This window comes from Myxocyprinus asiaticus, chromosome 8 (genome assembly GCF_019703515.2).
Source record: "Myxocyprinus asiaticus isolate MX2 ecotype Aquarium Trade chromosome 8, UBuf_Myxa_2, whole genome shotgun sequence".
In the NCBI taxonomy this organism is placed as follows: domain Eukaryota; kingdom Metazoa; phylum Chordata; class Actinopteri; order Cypriniformes; family Catostomidae; genus Myxocyprinus; species Myxocyprinus asiaticus.
In genome coordinates this window covers 54769631-54788040 of record NC_059351.1, presented here as the reverse complement: position 1 = coordinate 54788040, position 18410 = coordinate 54769631, and the positions used below count along the sequence as shown (strand labels likewise).

The following is an 18410-nucleotide window of genomic DNA, read 5'->3' as shown; positions in this document are numbered from 1 at the left end:
TGCAGAAACATTCACCCGATGGCTCACCAGCTCTAACGACAGACTGTTTATACTCACATTATTAAAATAATCTCCAGAGACACTCTACAGTTATAGACGTATCTTTAGCTACACTGCCGTACCTTTCACCTTCTTGTGTGCTGGTTTGCTGATCTCCTTCTTCGGTTGGTTGCGTTGGAGTTTTCGTCCTCCGCGCACCTCCTCGTTTCTGCTGGACGGTTCAGTGGTCACGGTGACGTCCTCCTCCAGGACTGCAGGGGGCAGCACCTTCACACCCGTCTGCACTGCTGTAAACACACCGCTCTTTTATTTACTCAATCACATTAGACACACTATAGATAAACAAGAAAACCAGTGCGAGTTAAATACACAAGACGACAAAGAGCAGAAAATACACAACCAATTCAAATAATTTGGGGCCAAGCACCAACTATATTTCCACCATTTAGAATATTTTGAAAATCCTACTTTATCGAACTCCTCCTAGGCCCTACGTCCAATTCGCAGTAAATTTGTCGTGTATCATCTAGGGACACTCAAGACAAAAAGAATTCGATAGCTTTTTGATAGACCAAAACGTTCTCGTATAACGCTTCAAAGAATTCGACAGACAGCAAGTCGTGAGCTATATCTTGGCAACGCTTTTATGTATTGTAATGAAAGTTGGTACATGTCATTACAGTCATGGCCTGAGGAAACCTGCACAATTTCTGCACAGCACCACCTAGGGATCAAGAAATATGAAAAACTATGTTCATTAGGAACTTTGTCATAAAATTCTGTATTTCAGAAACACACTGGCGTATCTTTGCGAAACTTGGTATATGGCATCGGCACCATGCCCTGAAGTTACCCGAGAGGTTTGGGGCTGGCACCTCTGACTGGTCAAGAAATAAAATGAAATTGTCAAAAATGTGTTAGACTTTTAATTAATTTTCCCTATCGTCAAAAGACTGGTTTCTTTTGATTCCTTGGGTCATGCCGAGTACATTGATACCATTTGTGCTATGGCACATGTCATAGCCATCATGACTTGAGGCTACCTGGGCAGTTTCAACACAGCGCCACCTATTGGCCAAGAAATATATAAAAAAGCTATTTTTGCTTATAACTTTTGAACAGTTTGGCCTAAAATCATGACAATGCTTTCTTTAGATTCCTTGGGCCATACAGAGTCGAGTGATCCACAATAGATGCAGACACACTCAATAGTCGATATGTAATGCTGTATCTTTACAAAACTTGGTATGTGTCATCACCACCATGCCCTGAAGGTACCCAAGAAGTTTTAGGCATACGCCACACAGTGGTCAAGAAATATAACGAAATGTTTAAAAATGCTTATAACTTTTGATTCATTATGTTCTGTTCAGTACATTGATACCAATTTTGCCATGGTCGGCCATACTCCTTGTCCACCATTTTTAATTAAATTGAAATGTACTTCTTCAAACTCCTCCTACACAGTCATCAGGTCTTCCCCAAATTTGGGTGAGGCTATCTTCAGACCGTGCTGGCAAAAAGTCAAAAAAAGATTTTTGATTTTTGTGTAGTGCATCACTGAATTTGATGTCATGATATCAGCAAGGATGTGAGGCTGTGTCTCAGTAATGCTTTCACATGTTGATATGGTACTTTGCATAAACCACAACACATTTGTGACAGTGCGACCTATTGATCACAATTTATATGCAATTTTATTCATGTTTTAAGTAATTCTACTTATGGCTTTTAAACTACCTTGATTGCACCATCATCTTTCAATCATTTCAGACAATCAAATGTTACTGTCATTTACTAGCGTAGTTACATTATAAACATGGAATTTAGCCGAAATGTAATGTTCTGATAATGCCGTTACCGTCGTGTGTGGCAAGTTTAGGTGGAGGGTGTTTGGAGAGCAGGTTTCTCAGTCTGACGGTGTGACTTCCTTTAGAATCAGCGTTCTGACAACACAACAATCAACACACATGAACACAACATTAGCTAAGTTTCCATTCACATTGTGAATTTAATTCATGCACAAAATCAGCTTTAAAAGAACCTGTCTTTAATAGAAATGCATCACTTCTGTTGCAAAACAGAAATCAAAAGTAAATCAAAGCCGCTGTGGCTTTTTATTAAAAGTAATGAATGATTTGCCATTTAGAGAACCCAGACAAAACGCTCTGACAACTTTATTCACATCTTGGTGTTTCCATCCAGCATTTTCTTTTTGTGATATTCTAAAATCGTTTACCTGTGTGTGCGTGTTCACCAGGTGACTGGTCCACGACCAGTTGCGTTTCAGATGACCAAAGAAGCTGGAGTCTAGTCCTCCAGCGCCCTGCCCGTCGCCCGGGGTAACACCATCATCCACCACGACAGAGCTGCCCCTAGCAACCGAAAAAACACATGACATCAGCCAATCAGACGACAACACCTCCAGCCTGAACCAATCAGCAGCAGCAACTGACTCACTGTAACATGTACTGCAGTTTGACGCTGCATTCCGTTCCCATGGCAACATCAGACTCCGCCCCCTCCGCCTCACCTTTACCTACGTTAGGGCGCGTTCGTGCTACACCTAAAACACACACACACACACAGAGTTTACGGCTGTTTTCTTGAATAATTTTTTTAATTACCAAGAACGAACCACATTATAGTGACCATGAGGAGGTTACCCCATGTGACTCTACCCTCCCTAGCAACCGGACTAATTTGGTTGCTAAGGAGACCTGACTGGAGTCACTCAGCACGCCCTTGATTCGAACTGACGACTCCAGGGGTGGTAGCCAGCGTCTTTACCACTGAGCTACGCAGGCCCCTAAAATGAACGGTTTACTGTATATCTACAGTAAAATATATATTTTTTTTATATTATCCCGGACGAGCCCCCAAAATATGTTGCGACCTCAGAGCCTAAGGTTTAAAATAAGGCTGCAACAGTTTCACACTTCTGGCTTTAGAATGCAGCAGTAAAATGTGAATGTGAGACTGAAGTTTATATTTATGCACCCCTATTTTAAAAACCCCATCACAGCTGTGCTGACTGGTTTCTAATCGATTATAATTAATACCAGAATGATATAACACAAAGTCTAGTGATATAAATGTAATCATTTTAAACACTGAAAATAAATTAAATTTGCTAGATTTATGCTGCTAAATTAAAGCAGAAATGTGTAATCTCAGTTCGTGATGAGCGTGGCTGGTTAGTCTGTGAGCACCAATCAAATGCATCAAACGCATCACTAATAACACGTGTGTGTGTTTTACCTAGAGGCGTGTTGAGACACACACACAGCAGGTCAAACCAGTAATTGTCCACGTTCTGTGAACTGTTGAACACATAATGTCTTCTCTCAAACGGACGGATGTTCTCAATGGCCATATTATAGTGCGGGTCACACACCGTCGTGTCCAAGATCGTGGCCTTTGTCTTCAGAAAAACAAACACCTGACGCAAACACAAATATATTTGTCACATAACACTCGAGTGACAATCCTGCGACTGTGAGGAGAGTCGTGTGTGTGTGTGCACCTGATCTTTGTCCATGAACTTCTCATAAGGGCCGAACTGAAGCAAACCCATGAAACACAAGCGCTGCAGATTCTCATGAAAACTGAAGATGTACTTCCTGTGTGAGAGAATGACATCATCATCATGAGAACTGGAGTGAGAGATCTCAAGCCCAAACAAACACATGCACAACTGCAGTGACACAGTGACATAATGGAAATGTGAACCAGCCCGGGCAGCACATAGATCAGGTTTAGCACTTCAACGACGTATTTCCTGTAGGTTAAGAATACAGTGTTGCAGGCAGTGACAGTTTGAAGATCTATGTATTGTGTTATTTAGGCTCTTAGCTCACTGTGATTCAGCTATTTTGAGTAGTGTTTGATGCATATCCAATGCAATAAATGTTCTTTATGTGTGTGTGCATGTTTACCTCTTGTGTAGCAGCTGTCTCTTCATCTCTGGAGGCAGGAATCTGATCAGATAATGTTGCTTTATTGGATCATTTAAATAATGCTCCAAACCTTCAACCTAAAAACAACATAACCACAACATTACTACAACATTACCGCTCCAAACTGACAAACTTAAAACAGCATTACTGTCTTTCAATAATACAGTTATTAGAGTGTGTGTGTGTGTGTGTACCTTATAGTTGATCTGGACGACCTGCATTAACACACTGAGTGGCATTGATATGAGAACATCACTGACGAGTGCCCATCCATAACCGAAGTCCTTGTGCACGGGCATCGGAGGAATGAACCTCTTCCAGTTACACGCGTTTACGTACACTACAGAGAGAGACAGACGGAGATATTAAACATCACTCATGTCATTTAATTCAACAGCTGGTGTTCAACGCACCCTTGAACCGTTCTGTATCAGTCACACTGGTGCCTTCCTCCGTCTGTCCGTCTGTGATGGAGGGTGAGGCGGTCTTGGGGTCAGACTGCTTCTGGGGGTCAGGGTCAGGGTCAGCAGGTGTGGATTTTCTGAGAGGGTGTCCATAAATCAGGTACCACAGAAAGGCGTGAACGATACGCAAGCGAGGCATCTTCGGCTGGAAGCCGAAAGAACGGCCGAGTCCTGGAACTGACACACACACACACAGTATGAATGTGATGTTCATGTGACTGCAGGACAGGATGTTCTTCATGAATGTCATGTTGTGAAAACAGATGTGTTACCAAGGACGGGTCTGAATGTTTTGAGCGATTTGAAGCCCATCTTCTCCTCCATCTTCTTTGGAGCACCGCTATGAGACAGCCGTGAAGAAGTCGACGCTTTTTTCTCCTTTGCTTCTTTTGAACTTTTCTTTGTCTTGACGGTCTGCGGCTCGATCCTGACAAACACACCCGTGACTCGTCAACACTTACAGTAATGCAGAGTCAGCAGTATTTACATCAAACACAACATTCTGGTTCTGGAAGTAAAAGTTCCATAACGATATCTTATAAATCTTTAAAGACAGATCGACCGTGAGCTCTGAGGTTGTTCATCGATGTTATGTGCTTCTGTTCAACATATCAGTCTGCGTTATTTCAACTTCATTGTTTAAAAATCATAGCGGCATTCCTGTTAAAGGACTACACTACCCATAATCCTAAAGAGAGATCCACCAATCAGAGAAGAGCTCTGCAGCTCCACCCACTCCCATGATGCACTGTGAATGATGCAATCGAGTCGATCTCCCTACACTCTCAAACAACTGATATTTGTATATATCTGAATATTTTAATCAACAACTTAAATCGATAGTTTGATATTTTCATTATTATTTTTATTTGGATTACATCATTGGCAAAAGTACTGGTACTTCGGTACCAAGTCGATACTAAAATAAAAAATTGCAGTGTTTCTGCAGTACCGGTAGTACCGACTCAATCCGGTACCAGCGCGCAGTATGACTGACACACGACTGACATTTTGAGCACATGCTCTGTTACTCCTCGCACTAAAATGGACAATTAATCAAATTAAAATGGTGACATGTCCTAGTGTGATTTATTAAACCGCTAAAGGCTGCAATCTTACTGTAGACGAGCTGCGTACTTTAAATCCGCCCGCTCATACACATTGAGAATCATTCATGTTTTATCAGATGACAGAGGAGAGCACTAATCTACTGTGAACCACACAGCACGTGAACTATATATTTATATAATTAAATCATTGCGCTTTAATCTCAACTCAATTTTATTTATATCACATTTAAAACAACAGAGTTGACCAAAGTAATATAATTTCAAAAATTAATTTAAAAAATGACCAGAAACACCAGTAATATAAACACAAACACTCAAAACTGTGTCCTACAGTGTAAAGAGATTTCGCAGACTGTTTATCCCAAAAGTGAAGATTCAGGCAAGAAATACACGTCATAATAAAAGCACGATTCAGAATATAAACTAGAGCCCTGAAATTGTGACAGAAATATTTTACAACTGTATAGTAAAATGTAATATTCACTGTAATGATAATAATAATAATAACAAAAGGGTAAACATAATTTGGTAAAGAATAAAACAGATTTCAGTAGGGTGCTACTAAAAAACACTTCAGCAATGCATCCTTGACTGAGAAACTCTTGAAGGAAACATGCTTTATTTTACTTTATTATTGACATTGAAATGTAACTTTTTAAACGGGGGTGTTCAATAGCACTTTGTCATATTTGCATATTTATACTGTGATACTGAAATTGCTAACAGGAACCGTGAAATTTCACTGGTATCCGTACCGACTACTGAAATTTTGTTACCGTGACAACACTAATTGGCAGTGCATCATGGGATTGTAGTTCATTCCTCATTAAAGATGTTAAGTACACAGTCTTGTATCTTTGTGCTTTTGTCTGATTTGATTTGAAATTAAAGTTTGTAATGTTGTGTTTCACGTCGGAGCTGGTTGCTTTGATTCACGAACTCTTTTATGAAGGATCTGATGAAATCACAAGTTTTTTGGTTTGTGTGTTTTGTGGGTGCAGCGTTTGTTCTCACCGAGCTGCAGATGCAGAGCTGGATATGCGCAAGCGGATTTGTTCAATAGTGCTTTTCACCAGCGGATCATCAGGCGTGACAGACGGATGCACTACAAACTCAACCTTAGAGAGAGAGAGACATGTGCTATGTGTTTAATGCATGTTGTGTTGTGTATAAACTCTGCAAAAAAGAAACGTCCCTTTTTCAGGACACTGTATTTTAAAGATAATTTTGAAAAATCCAAATAACTTTACAGATCTTTATTGTAAAGGCTTTAAACAATGTTTTCCATGCTTGTTCAATGAACCATAAACAATTAATGAACATGCACCTGTGGAACAGTCGTTAAGACACTAACAGCTTACAGACGGTAGGCAATTAAGGTCACAGTTATAAAAACTGAGGACACTAAAGAGACCTTTCTACTGACTCTGAAAAACACCAAAAGAAAGATGCCCAGAGTCCCTGCTCATCTGCGTGAACGTGCCTTAGGCATGCTGCATGGAGGCATGAGAACTGCAGATGTGACCAGGCTGTGATGTCCGTACTGTGAGACGCCTAAGACAGCGCTACAGGGAGACAGGAAGGACAGCCGATCATCCTCGCAGTGGCAGGATCGGTACATCCGAATATCACACCTGCGGGACAGGTACAGGATGGCAACAACAACAGCCCGAGTTACACCAGGAACACACAATCCCTCCATCAGTGCTCAGACTGTCCGCAATAGGCTGAGAGAGGCTGGACTGAGGGCTTGTAGGCCTGTTGTAAGGCAGGTCCTTACCAGACATCACCGGCAACAACGTCACCTATGGGCACAAACCCACCTTCACTGGACCAGACAGGACTGGCAAAAAGTGCTCTTCACTGACGAGACGCGGTTTTGTCACACCAGGGGTGATGGTCGGCCTCGCGTTTATCGAAGGAATGAGTGTTACACTGAGGCCTGTACTCTGGAGCGGGATCGATTTGGAGGTGGAGGGTCTGTCATGGTCTGGAGCTTGTTGTCATTGCAGGCAATCTCAACGCTGTAGGTTACAGGGAAGACATCCTCCTCCCTCATGCGGTACCCTTCATGCAGGCTCATTCTGACATGACCCTCCAGCATGACAATGCCACCAGCCATACTGCTCGTTCTGTGCATGATTTCCTGCAAGACAGGAATGTCAGTGTTCTGCCATGGCCAGTGAAGAGCCCGGATCTCAATCCCATTGAGCACGTCTGGGACCTGTTGGATCGGAGGGTGAGGGCTAGGGCCATTCCCCCCAGAAATGTCCGGGAACTTGCAAGTGCCTTGGTGGAAGAGTGGTGTAACATCTCACAGCAAGAACTGGCAAATCTGGTGCAGTCCATGAGAAGGAGATGCACTGCAGTACTTAATGCAGCTGGTGGCCACACCAGATACTGACTGTTACTTTTGATTTTGACCCCCCCTTTGTTCTGGGACACATTATTCCATTTCTGTTAGTCACATGTCTGTGAAACTTGTTCATTTTATGTCTTATTTGCAGAATATTTTTATGTTCATACAAATATTTACACATGTTAATTTTGCTGAAAATAAAAGCAGTTGAAAGTGAGAGAACGTTTCTTTTTTTGCTGAGTTTATGTGTGTTGAGTTTGTACCTTCCTGTGCACTCCGTCCTGTATGACTATGGTCCGGTAGAGTTTGAGAAGTCCCTCTCGAGACAGCATGCGCGTCAGTCTCACTACACTCTTCTTACACACTTTAGAGTTCACGCCATCCTTTCTCTCCTCTTCAGTCAGCAGCTTCTGCAGCCTGACACACACACACACACACACACATTAAACACACACACACACAGATGCTAACACACGAGTGTGAGTGTGTGAGGAGGATCTTACGAGTAAAAGCCCTCGATGACTTTGCTGCAGCGTACGGCCTCGATGATCATGTTCTTGCGTTTGAGCAGTCGATACGTCTCGTGAACTTCAGCTTTCTTCATCTCCTATCAGAAACACACTGTCAATCATGTGTGAAACAGAAACACACAAACACGCTGGACACACACAGACCTCTGTGAACACTTCCTCTATCACCGGTGGTGCGTCTTCCACATGTGATTGGCTGGCACTCGTGCTGGGGGCGTGGTCAGCGGGGATGGGGCACGAATCATCTGTTTTCTGCCGTGCTTTAGCCTTCTGTGAGGATTTAGCTCCGCCCACTCGAGGTGAAGATGAAGGCTTTTCTGAATAACACAAAACAACAAAAATTGACATGAGACGCCACTATTAAAACTGAGCAGAACTCAAACTTCCCTGAGCCGTGATTGACTCTGGTGCCTGTCACTCACTCTTGAAGACAAGTTTGGACTGTTTGGTCTGCAGGGGTATCTGGAGTCTCGTCTGTGCCTCCTGCCCCTCAGAACTGCCCTCCAGCACCTCCTCCGAGACCTCCATGGGCTGAATCGGTTCTGGATCCAGTTCTGACTGGTTCTGGGGTTCTGGATCTGGTTCTGTGAGGTATGTGGTACGCAGGTGTTTGCTGCGCTCTTGTTCTTTAGTGAACTTCACGTTGAGTTGACTCTGTTCCACAAAGTGTTTGCTGATGTATTTGGTGGTTCTCTGACGGCCCTCATCCACCATAAAACCCTGACACACACACACACAAAAAAGTATTATAAAAAAATGACAATGCAAACAATCACAATGCCCTAAAAACAGGCTTCTTATGCAAAATATATAATAATATTTGTTTCTTTTGTGGTGAAATATGATCATATTTCATACCTTGATCATATTGATTCGCTGCAGTAATCTACAGATCATTCGTCCCTCCAGCTTTCCGATGTTGAGTCTCACTCTTAATGCTGATTGAGAGATCCCTCTAGTCCCGGTCGACACCACTGCAGCAGCCAATCACAGTGCAGAGAACAGCAGTCAGTCAGAACAACACACACTGTACTGGTCAATATTTACAGTGACAACAGATATATGTTTAATCTTTATCTGAAAGAGACATAAAATTCAAAGTTGAACCGATATCGTAGGCTTGTGTGATCATGTCACGCTCGATATCACGAGGCACCACGAGATCACTCCCCTTCACGATCGCATCACCGTCTTCATCATTGTTCTCATCCTCCTCATCCTCCTCCACTTCCTTCTGTCCATACGGCTTCAGCAGCTTCAGACAGCGGACATACACGTCAGTGCCTAACAACCAATCACACAAGAGACTACTGAGCAAGTGCAGCACGGTTAGATGTAGTGGTAATGTTGTGATTATGTTGTAGTAATATTGTGGTAATGTTGTAGTAATGTTGAGATAATGTAGTACTGTTGTGGTAATGTTGCAGTAATGTTTGATGTTGTAGTAATGTTAAAGCTGGAGTAATGTAGTAATGTTGAGGTAATGTAGTAATGTTGAGATAATGTTGTAATAATGTTGAATTAATGTTGTGGTAATGTTTGCTGTTGCTGTAATGTAATGTTAAAGCTGGAGTAATGTAATAATGTTGAGATAATGTTGAAGTAATGTTGTAATAATGTTGTTGGAATGTTAAAGCTGGAGTAATGTAGTAATGTTGTAGTAATATTGATATGTTGTAGTAATGTTGATATAATGTAGTAATGTTGTGGTAATGTTGAAGTAATGTTGTAATGTTAAAGCTGGAGTAATGTAGTAATGTTGAGGTAATGTTGTAGTAATGTTACAGTAATGCTGAAGTAATATTGTCGTAATGCTGAAGTAAAGTTACCGTAATGCTGAAGTAATGTTTGATGTTGTGGTAATGTTGAAATAATGTTGCTGTAATGTTTGATGCTGTATTAATGTTGTGGTAATGTTGTAGTAATGTTTGATGCTGTAGTAATGTTGTGGTGATGTTGAAGGAATGTTGTAGAAATGTTGTTGTACTGTCTAATGTTGTAGTAATGTTTGATGCTGTAGTAATGTTGTTGTACTATCTGATGTTGTAGTAATGTTGTAGTAATTTTTGATGCTGTAGTAATGTGGTGGTAATGCTGAAGTAATATTTGATGCTGTGGTAATGTTGAAGTAATGTTGTGCTAATGCTGAAGTAATGTGGTAATGTTGTAGTACTGTTGAAGTAATGTTGTAGTAATATTGTGGTAATGTTGAAGTAATATCTGATGCTACAGTAATGTTGAAGTAATGTTGTGCTAATGCTGAAGTAATGTGGTAATGTTGTAGTACTGCTGAAGTAATGTTGTTGTAATATTGTGGTAATGTTGTGCTAATGCTGAAGTAATGTGGTAATGTAGTACTGTTGAAGTAATGTTGTAGTGATATTGTGGTAATGTTGTGGTAATGTTGAAGTAATGCTGAAGTAATGTTGAAGTAATATCTGATGCTGTAGTAATGTTGAAGTAATTTTGTGGTAATGTTGTGGTAATGTCTGATGCTGCAGTAATGTAAGAAATAATGTTGTGGTAATGTCTGATGCTGTAGTAATGTTGAAGTAATGCTGTGGTAATGTTGTTGTAATTTTGGATGCTGTAGTAATGTTGAAGTAATGTTGCGGTAATGTTGTAATTTGTGATGCTGTAGTAATGTTGTGGTAATGTCTGATGCTGCAGTAATGTTGAAGTAATGTTGTGGTAATGCTGTAGTAATGTTGAAGTAATGCTGTGGTAATGTTGTTGTAATTTGTGATGCTGTAGTAATGTTGAATAATGTTGTGGTAATGTTGTTGTAATTTGTGATACTGTAGTATTGTTGAAGTAACGTTGTTGTAATGTTGTGGTAATGTCTGATACTGCAGTAATATTGAAATAATGTTGTGGTAATGTCTGATGCTGCAGTAATATTGAAATAATGTTGTGGTAATGCTGTAGTAATGTTGTGGTAATGTCTGATGCTGTAGTAATGCTGAAGTAATGTTGAAGTAATATCTGATGCTGTAGTAATGTTGAAGTAATTTTGTGGTAATGTCTGATGTTGCAGTAATGTTGAAATAATGCTGTGGTAACGTCTGATGCTGTAGTAATGTTGAAGTAATGTTGTTGTAATTTGTGATGCTGTAGTAATGTTGTGGTAATGTCTGATGCTGCAGTAATGTTGAAGTAATGTTGTGGTAATGCTGTAGTAATGTTGTGGTAATGTCTGATGCTGTAGTAATGTTGAAGTAATGCTGTGGTAATGTTGTTGTAATTTTTGATGCTGTAGTAATGTTGAAGTAATGCTGTGGTAATGTTGTTGTAATTTTTGATGCTGTAGTAATGTTGAAGTAATGCTGTGGTAATGTTTTTGTAATTTGTGATGCTGTAGTAATGTTGAATAATGTTGTGGTAATGTTGTTGTAATTTGTGATGCTGTAGTAATGTTGAAGTAACGTTGTTGTAATGTTATGGTAATGTCTGATACTGCAGTAATATTGAAATAATGTTGTGGTAATGCTGTAGTAATGTTGTGGTAATGTCTGATGCTGTAGTAATGTTGAAGTAATGCTGTGGTAATGTTGTTGTAATTTTGGATGCTGTAGTAATGTTGAAGTAATGTTGCGGTAATGTTGTTGTAATTTGTGATGCTGTAGTAATGTTGAAGTAATGTTGTAATGTTGTGGTAATGTCTGATGCTGCAGTAATGTTGAAGTAATGCTGTGGTAATGTTGTTGTAATTTTTGATGCTGTAGTAATGTTGAAGTAATGTTGTGGTAATGTTGTTGTCATTTGTGATGCTGTAGTAATGTTGAAGTAATTTTGTGGTAATGTTGTGGTAATGTCTGATGCTGCAGTAATGTTGAAATAATGTTGTGGTAATGCTGTAGTAATGTTGTGGTAATGTCTGATGGTGTAGTAATGTTGAAGTAATGCTGTGGTAATGTTGTTGTAATTTTGGATGCTGTAGTAATGTTGAAGTAATGTTGTAATATTGTGGTAATGTCTGATGCTGCAGTAATGTTGAAGTAATGTTGTGGTAATGTCTGATGCTGCAGTAATGTTGAAATAATGTTGTGGTAATGCTGTAGTAATGTTGTGGTAATGTCTGATGCTGTAGTAATGTTGAAGTAATGTTGTGGTAATGTTGTTGTAATTTGTGATGCTGTAGTAATGTTGAAGTAACGTTGTTGTAATGTTGTGGTAATGTCTGATACTGCAGTAATGTTGAAGTAATGTTGTGGTAATGCTGTAGTAATGTCTGATGCTGTGGTAATGTTGTTGTAATTTGTGATGCTGTAGTAATGTTGAAGTAACGTTGTTGTAATTTGTGATGCTGTAGTAATGTTGAAGTAATGTTGTGGTAATGTTGTTGTAATTTTTGATGCTGTAGTAATGTTATGGTAATTTTTTGATGCTGTAGTAATGTTATGGTAATGTTTGATGCTGTAGTAATTTTGAGGTCATGTTAGAGGAGTATTTGTGTGGTCTCTGACCTCGTTGTGTTTTGAAAGGTCTTCCGTCGGGGTCGAGTTCTTGCAGAGGAACACTCAACACACTCACCATCTTAGCTGCAGTCATGTACTGATACACACGTTTGAATGTGCGCTCGCTGACACGCTAAACAAAACACACATCAAATAAACATTCACAAACACAATCACAACACTGAATGTTTAAAGGCTTTAAATGTGAAATGAGAGTTACACTGACCAGCTGCCCTCTGATTTTAATCATGATGCCAATCTTATTGGGCAGCTCAGACAGGATCTGAGATGTGGCCTCCATCAGAATATCATATTTACCCCTCCTGACAGAGAACAACACATCATCACACACATTACATACACAAGTATTAAATACATGTGTGTGTGTGTGTGTGTGATACCTGTCCACATGGAATCGTTTGAGCAGCAGCAGCAGTGAATGTTGTTGTCCTCCTTTTGGCAGTCGCATGACGTGTGGCTGTAAAGTGATCATTCTGTTTCTGTCCAGAGCCCTCCTGAGATAATGCATCTTACCTGCATCCGTTCTGACCAATCACAACACACCTCACATTATTACATCATCTATTATTACAGCTTTCACTGGTGTACTGTGCGGTTTATACTGTATAACACACCTGAACACATGTATGTGCAGGTCTCGCTGTAGTTCACCCTGCCAGCGGGCCCGGCCCAGTCTCTCCAGTATACAGTAGCACATATCCGGTAGCTTGAGCTCAGAATTCCCCTCCGGCCCGATCAGAGTTCGATAACGGACATCCTGAGACGCTACCATCACCAGTTTCTCACCCCACCTGAAAAACACAGATGCGTCCGTCAGTGTGTCGCCCAACGTGATGCCTGCACATCATCTTGAGCGTGTCTCACCGGGTCTGGGCCTGTTCCAGCGTCACCAGCGCTTTGAGCTCAGCGGTTCTGATCCGGTCCGTGATGTCCGTGCGCTCTTTGTAGTACAGACAGGAGCCCTGGATGCCGTCCGGGTCATCGGTTACCACACTCAATGGATACACATCATCCGGGTCAGCCTCAAGCATCTCATGAATGCCAGTGTTATGATCCACCTCCACAAACCTGTACACAGACATTCAGTGTTCACACTGTTCTGTTCTATTACATGCGTCAACTCTAAATAAACAAATAACGTTTATTATTTAATCTTACATGCACAAGTCATTATTTATTAAAGAACGACTGTGGTTCAATACAAGTTAAGCTCAATCGACAGAATTTGTGTCATAATGTTGATTAGCACAAACATTAATGTCGACTCGTTCCTCCTTTTCTTTAATAAAAGCACAAATGTGTGTTCCAGTGAGACACTTACAATGGAAGTCAATGGGGCCGATTTTTGGAGGGCTTAAAGATGGAAATGTGAAGATTATAATTTGATAAACGCACTTACATTAATTCTTCTGTTAAACTCATATAATTACACATAACTTTACTACATCATCTCATTGTTCTGGTTCCTAAAACGTTTGGAATTGGTTTCCCCAAAATAACCAAATGGGAACCATAAACTAACGTTACGAGAACATTCTGTATGTACTGGGATTACTGTACCTGAGGGATTAGTAGTCAAACCAGATAACAGAGTCGTTCCTTATTCATATGATTTCTACAAAACATACTATTTGTTATGAAACTATCACTTCAATTATCAGACTTGCAATTGTCAAAGTAGATTATTAATTATAAATGATTCATTATGAATCTGAACAGTGAGTGTTACTATAGTAACAGACTGACCGGTCGTGTATGGTGACGGGTTTTCTGGGTTCGGGCAGCAGGTAGAATCGGATCTCAGGTGTTCGGCTCACTGCGCTCCAGATGAACTGTTTACTGAGCGGGTCCAGATTCATTCCGAACACGGGCTGACGCGTCTGAAGCCTCAACCACAGAGTCTGAACACTGATGCCGTCCAAACCCTCCAGAGCCACTTCATCCAGAACCGCCTCCAGCGGGTCCATCATCATCATCAAACAGAACCGAGCTGACATGTGCTGCTTCCGCTATCAGCACTGCTTCTGTCCCTGAACATCTGAACACTGACGCTCTTTACTGACACCTGCGGACACCTGCGGTACTACACCATCAAAACATTAAAACCATCAAATAAACACAAATGAAATATAATAACGGAGGAAATAACACAATAATGAAGAATAAAAGAAGCACAGATGTGTTACAGTTTACTTTAACTTTTTTATTATTTTAAGAGACTGCAAAAAAGGCATGACTTGAAATGTATATAAGTTACAAGAGATTTCATTGTTCCTTCAAAATTGCTTCTTAAGCTGTAATTGAAAATACAAGTTTATCTGTTTTTACAGCATTTGATTCAGATTCAATGTGAATAAAATATGAATATTCACACAAAAATGTTATCTTAACCAGTTTCTGTTTAAATACCAATGTTACTATGATTGTTATTACTGTAAAATCATAACATGCTCAAATTAATGTTTATATAGCAGATTTTATTTTAGAATGATTTAGAAATTATTTCATTGCAGTATTATTTTTGCAAAGATCACCATGTTTTTTGTTTGTTTTGGTATGGATGGAATAAAAGCACACAAACAGAATCTGCAGTGAATGGTACTTTATTCAATAAACTGCTCATTGAAATATCTTAAGCTGAACTCATTTAAATAAAGTATAAATGTCTCCTATGTCTAAATCTGCCACTGTAAATGATGACAGATCTCTTTAACATTGTAATAAAATGTCAGTGTTGAATGAAAAGATCAATAAAGTGTGTTGATGTGGAGTCAGAGTCACTGTGATGATGATGATGATGATGATGATGTATCTGGGAGCTCTTCTCCTGAAAGGTCACGATGAAATCACAGGGCTAATCCCCTTTAACACCACACTGACACTGAAGATCCAGACTTCACATTCATACTATTGATTCAGTTCAGTGTCATTTATCAGTTCAACTGAGAGCTCAACAGCTGTGAGTTTCATTCCTGAACTATACAAACATATAGTGTCCAAATCGAACGATCTACGACACCTTACCCTCGTTACGGCACAATCACTCACACCACTGAACGTTATTACATATGAAAACATAAACATGATTAAACAAAACCAGTTCAGAAACATTTATTTGATTTCTCTATATTCACACCTCTGCATTGATTTCAGAGGGAAATCTGTCAAACAAGAAAACATTATCACATGAAAAATAAAGTATAATCAAAAATCAGTAAATGAAATCATGATGTGAAACTGAAACACTGCACACAGAAATCTGCTTAAAAACACCAGCATGAACTAAACAATATAAAAATATGAAAGAAAAAACAATTAATGAAACAGTTCTCATCATATTATGAAAATTCTCTCATTTACTCACCCTCATGTCATCCCAGATGTGTGTGACTTTCTTTCTTCTGCAGAACACAAATGAAGATTTGTAGAAGAATATTTCAGCTCTGTAGGTCCATACAATGCAAGTGAATGGTGACCAGAACTTTGAAGCTCCAAAAAGCACATAAAGGCAGCATAAAAGTAATTCATACAACTCCAGTGGTTTAATCCATGTCTTCAGAAGTGATATGATAGGTGAGGGTGAGAAACAGAGCAATATTTAAGTCCTTTTTAACCATAAATCTCCACTTTCACTTTCTTCTTTTGCTTTTTTGCAATTTACATTCTTCATGCATATCGACACCTACTTGGTAGCGAGAAGAATTTATAGTAAAAAGGACTTAAATATTGATCTGTATCTCATCCACACCTATCATATCACTTCAGAAGACATGGATTAAACCACTGGAGTCGTATGGATTACTTTTATGCTGCTTTTATGTGCTTTCTGGAGCTTCAAAATATTGGCACCCATTCACTTGCATTGTATGGACCTACAGAGCTGAAATATTCTTCTGAAAATCTTCATTTGTGTTCTGCAGAAGAAAGAAAGTCATACACATCTGGGATGGCATGAGGGTGAGTAAATGATGAGAGAATTTTCATTTTTGGGTGAACTGTCCCTTTAAGTTTTTTAAAATGTCAGGTCAAAACACCACAACAAATAATCACACTGATATCTGCAGAGGTCAGAGTTCATCTCCTCTAAACACGTTCACTGAAGCTCCGCCTCTTTCCTCTCTGCATTCTCTTCCGTCTTCACCTCAGCGGATTGGCCGTTCCCGTGCTCCTGCGTCTGATTGGCTGTGCTCTTCACTGCTTCCTGTTGTCCTGGACTCTGATTGGTGGGCTCTCTAGCCACTTCCTGTAGGTTGTACTTGCGGAAGAGCGTGTAATCCCTGACGACGCTGACGCAGCACACGCTCTTGATGATCTCGATGATGATGGTCAGCTCAGGATTGGTCAGATCCACTTTATTCTGCGGGTTCATCTGACCCACCAAACCTGAAAGTCATCAACACAGAACAAACATGAGAGTAACTGATCATAGGGGATTGCATGCGTTAGTAACAGCACAGCTCTCCTGAGGATCATTCACATCTGGAGCACAGACTGAACATTTACTACGGTTAGAGTTTGATCAGGATGAGCAGTGCAAGTAACTAAAACTGCACTATGCATCAGTATGATGAACGTTCGAGTGCTTGTACCAGCGATGGCATTGATGACATCATCTCTCTTGTTGTGGCTGCTGTTTCGGGCTTTGAAGCAGATCTGGTAGGTGGCGTGCAGCGGCGTTTTGAACCAGCGCTCCAGATACACGCTCAGATACTTCTCCATGTCCTCTGGAAACGCTTTACATGTACCGCACACCGGCAACATCCGCAAAATCACACGAGACTTCCTCTTCTTCGTCTGATGGAGGTCTGACAGGATGTGATGAACCAGCTGCTCTGGATCTAACAGAGGGAAATACATGAAACAAATCTGAGCTGGAGTTCTGCTGATGTTCTGATAATGTTTTAAACATGTTCTAATGCTGTTCTTGTATGTTCTCATGGTATTTTGCTGATGTTCTAAACATGATCTGATGATATTGTGATGGTGTTCATGAAATGTTCTGCTGGTGTTGTGAGGGTGTTCTGATGGTAACTGTGTTTTGCAGATGTTATCAATGATCTGATGGTGTTATTGTGAGGTTGTTCTGATGTTTTTAACATGATCTGATGATATTTTGATGGTTGTTCTGATGTTCTCTCACCGACTCCATGAGTTCGTATGAACACGACATTATTGGCTCCACTGTCCACTGCAGTGAACCGCTGCTGCTGTTTCTTCATGGATGTCTGTATTTGAGACACCTCTTTCTTCAGAGCTGCTTCCACATCTTCATCATCATCCTCTTCCTCACTCACACTGTCATGAGTGTCGGCCGGCTGTTACACAGACAGACACACACACACACACACAGACAGACAGGTGCACACACAGACACACACACACACACACACACACACACACACACACAGACACACACAAACATATACATACACACACACACACAGACACACACACACACACAGACAGACACACACACAGACAGACACACAGACACAGACATATACAAACACACAGACACACAGGCAGAGAGACACACACACACAGAGACGG

General features: G+C 40.4%; 2 protein-coding genes across 4 annotated transcripts in view; both read right to left on the bottom strand.

The window, feature by feature from the left end:
• Nucleotides 1-14885, bottom strand: part of LOC127444866 (general transcription factor 3C polypeptide 1-like) — a 30114-nt gene extending 15229 nt beyond the window's left edge. For 2 of the 3 annotated variants that reach the window (XM_051704454.1, XM_051704457.1), the window contains exons 1-23: nt 14607-14885; nt 13725-13928; nt 13475-13651; nt 13241-13384; nt 13066-13162; nt 12849-12972; nt 9490-9666; nt 9241-9356; nt 8805-9102; nt 8527-8699; nt 8356-8459; nt 8116-8269; nt 6508-6611; nt 4696-4850; nt 4373-4600; nt 4154-4299; nt 3939-4036; nt 3527-3623; nt 3262-3442; nt 2461-2566; nt 2240-2375; nt 1862-1946; nt 123-287 (exon numbers count right to left, since the gene is read on the bottom strand). In XM_051704454.1, coding sequence (XP_051560414.1) covers nt 123-287; nt 1862-1946; nt 2240-2375; nt 2461-2566; nt 3262-3442; nt 3527-3623; nt 3939-4036; nt 4154-4299; nt 4373-4600; nt 4696-4850; nt 6508-6611; nt 8116-8269; nt 8356-8459; nt 8527-8699; nt 8805-9102; nt 9241-9356; nt 9490-9666; nt 12849-12972; nt 13066-13162; nt 13241-13384; nt 13475-13651; nt 13725-13928; nt 14607-14857 — 3520 coding nt within the window. In that variant the 5' untranslated portion in view covers nt 14858-14885. The remainder of the gene's footprint in view (nt 1-122; nt 288-1861; nt 1947-2239; nt 2376-2460; nt 2567-3261; nt 3443-3526; nt 3624-3938; nt 4037-4153; nt 4300-4372; nt 4601-4695; nt 4851-6507; nt 6612-8115; nt 8270-8355; nt 8460-8526; nt 8700-8804; nt 9103-9240; nt 9357-9489; nt 9667-12848; nt 12973-13065; nt 13163-13240; nt 13385-13474; nt 13652-13724; nt 13929-14606) is intronic. The other variant, XM_051704456.1, reaches the window with a different exon arrangement.
• Nucleotides 14886-16798: 1913 nt separating this feature from the next.
• thumpd1 (THUMP domain containing 1) overlaps nt 16799-18410 on the bottom strand; it is a 2637-nt gene continuing 1025 nt past the window's right edge. Inside the window, exons 2-4 of the mRNA XM_051704787.1 lie at nt 18001-18175; nt 17450-17698; nt 16799-17243 (exon numbers count right to left, since the gene is read on the bottom strand). Of these exons, the coding sequence (XP_051560747.1) occupies nt 16954-17243; nt 17450-17698; nt 18001-18175 (714 nt within the window). The 3' untranslated portion in view covers nt 16799-16953. The remainder of the gene's footprint in view (nt 17244-17449; nt 17699-18000; nt 18176-18410) is intronic.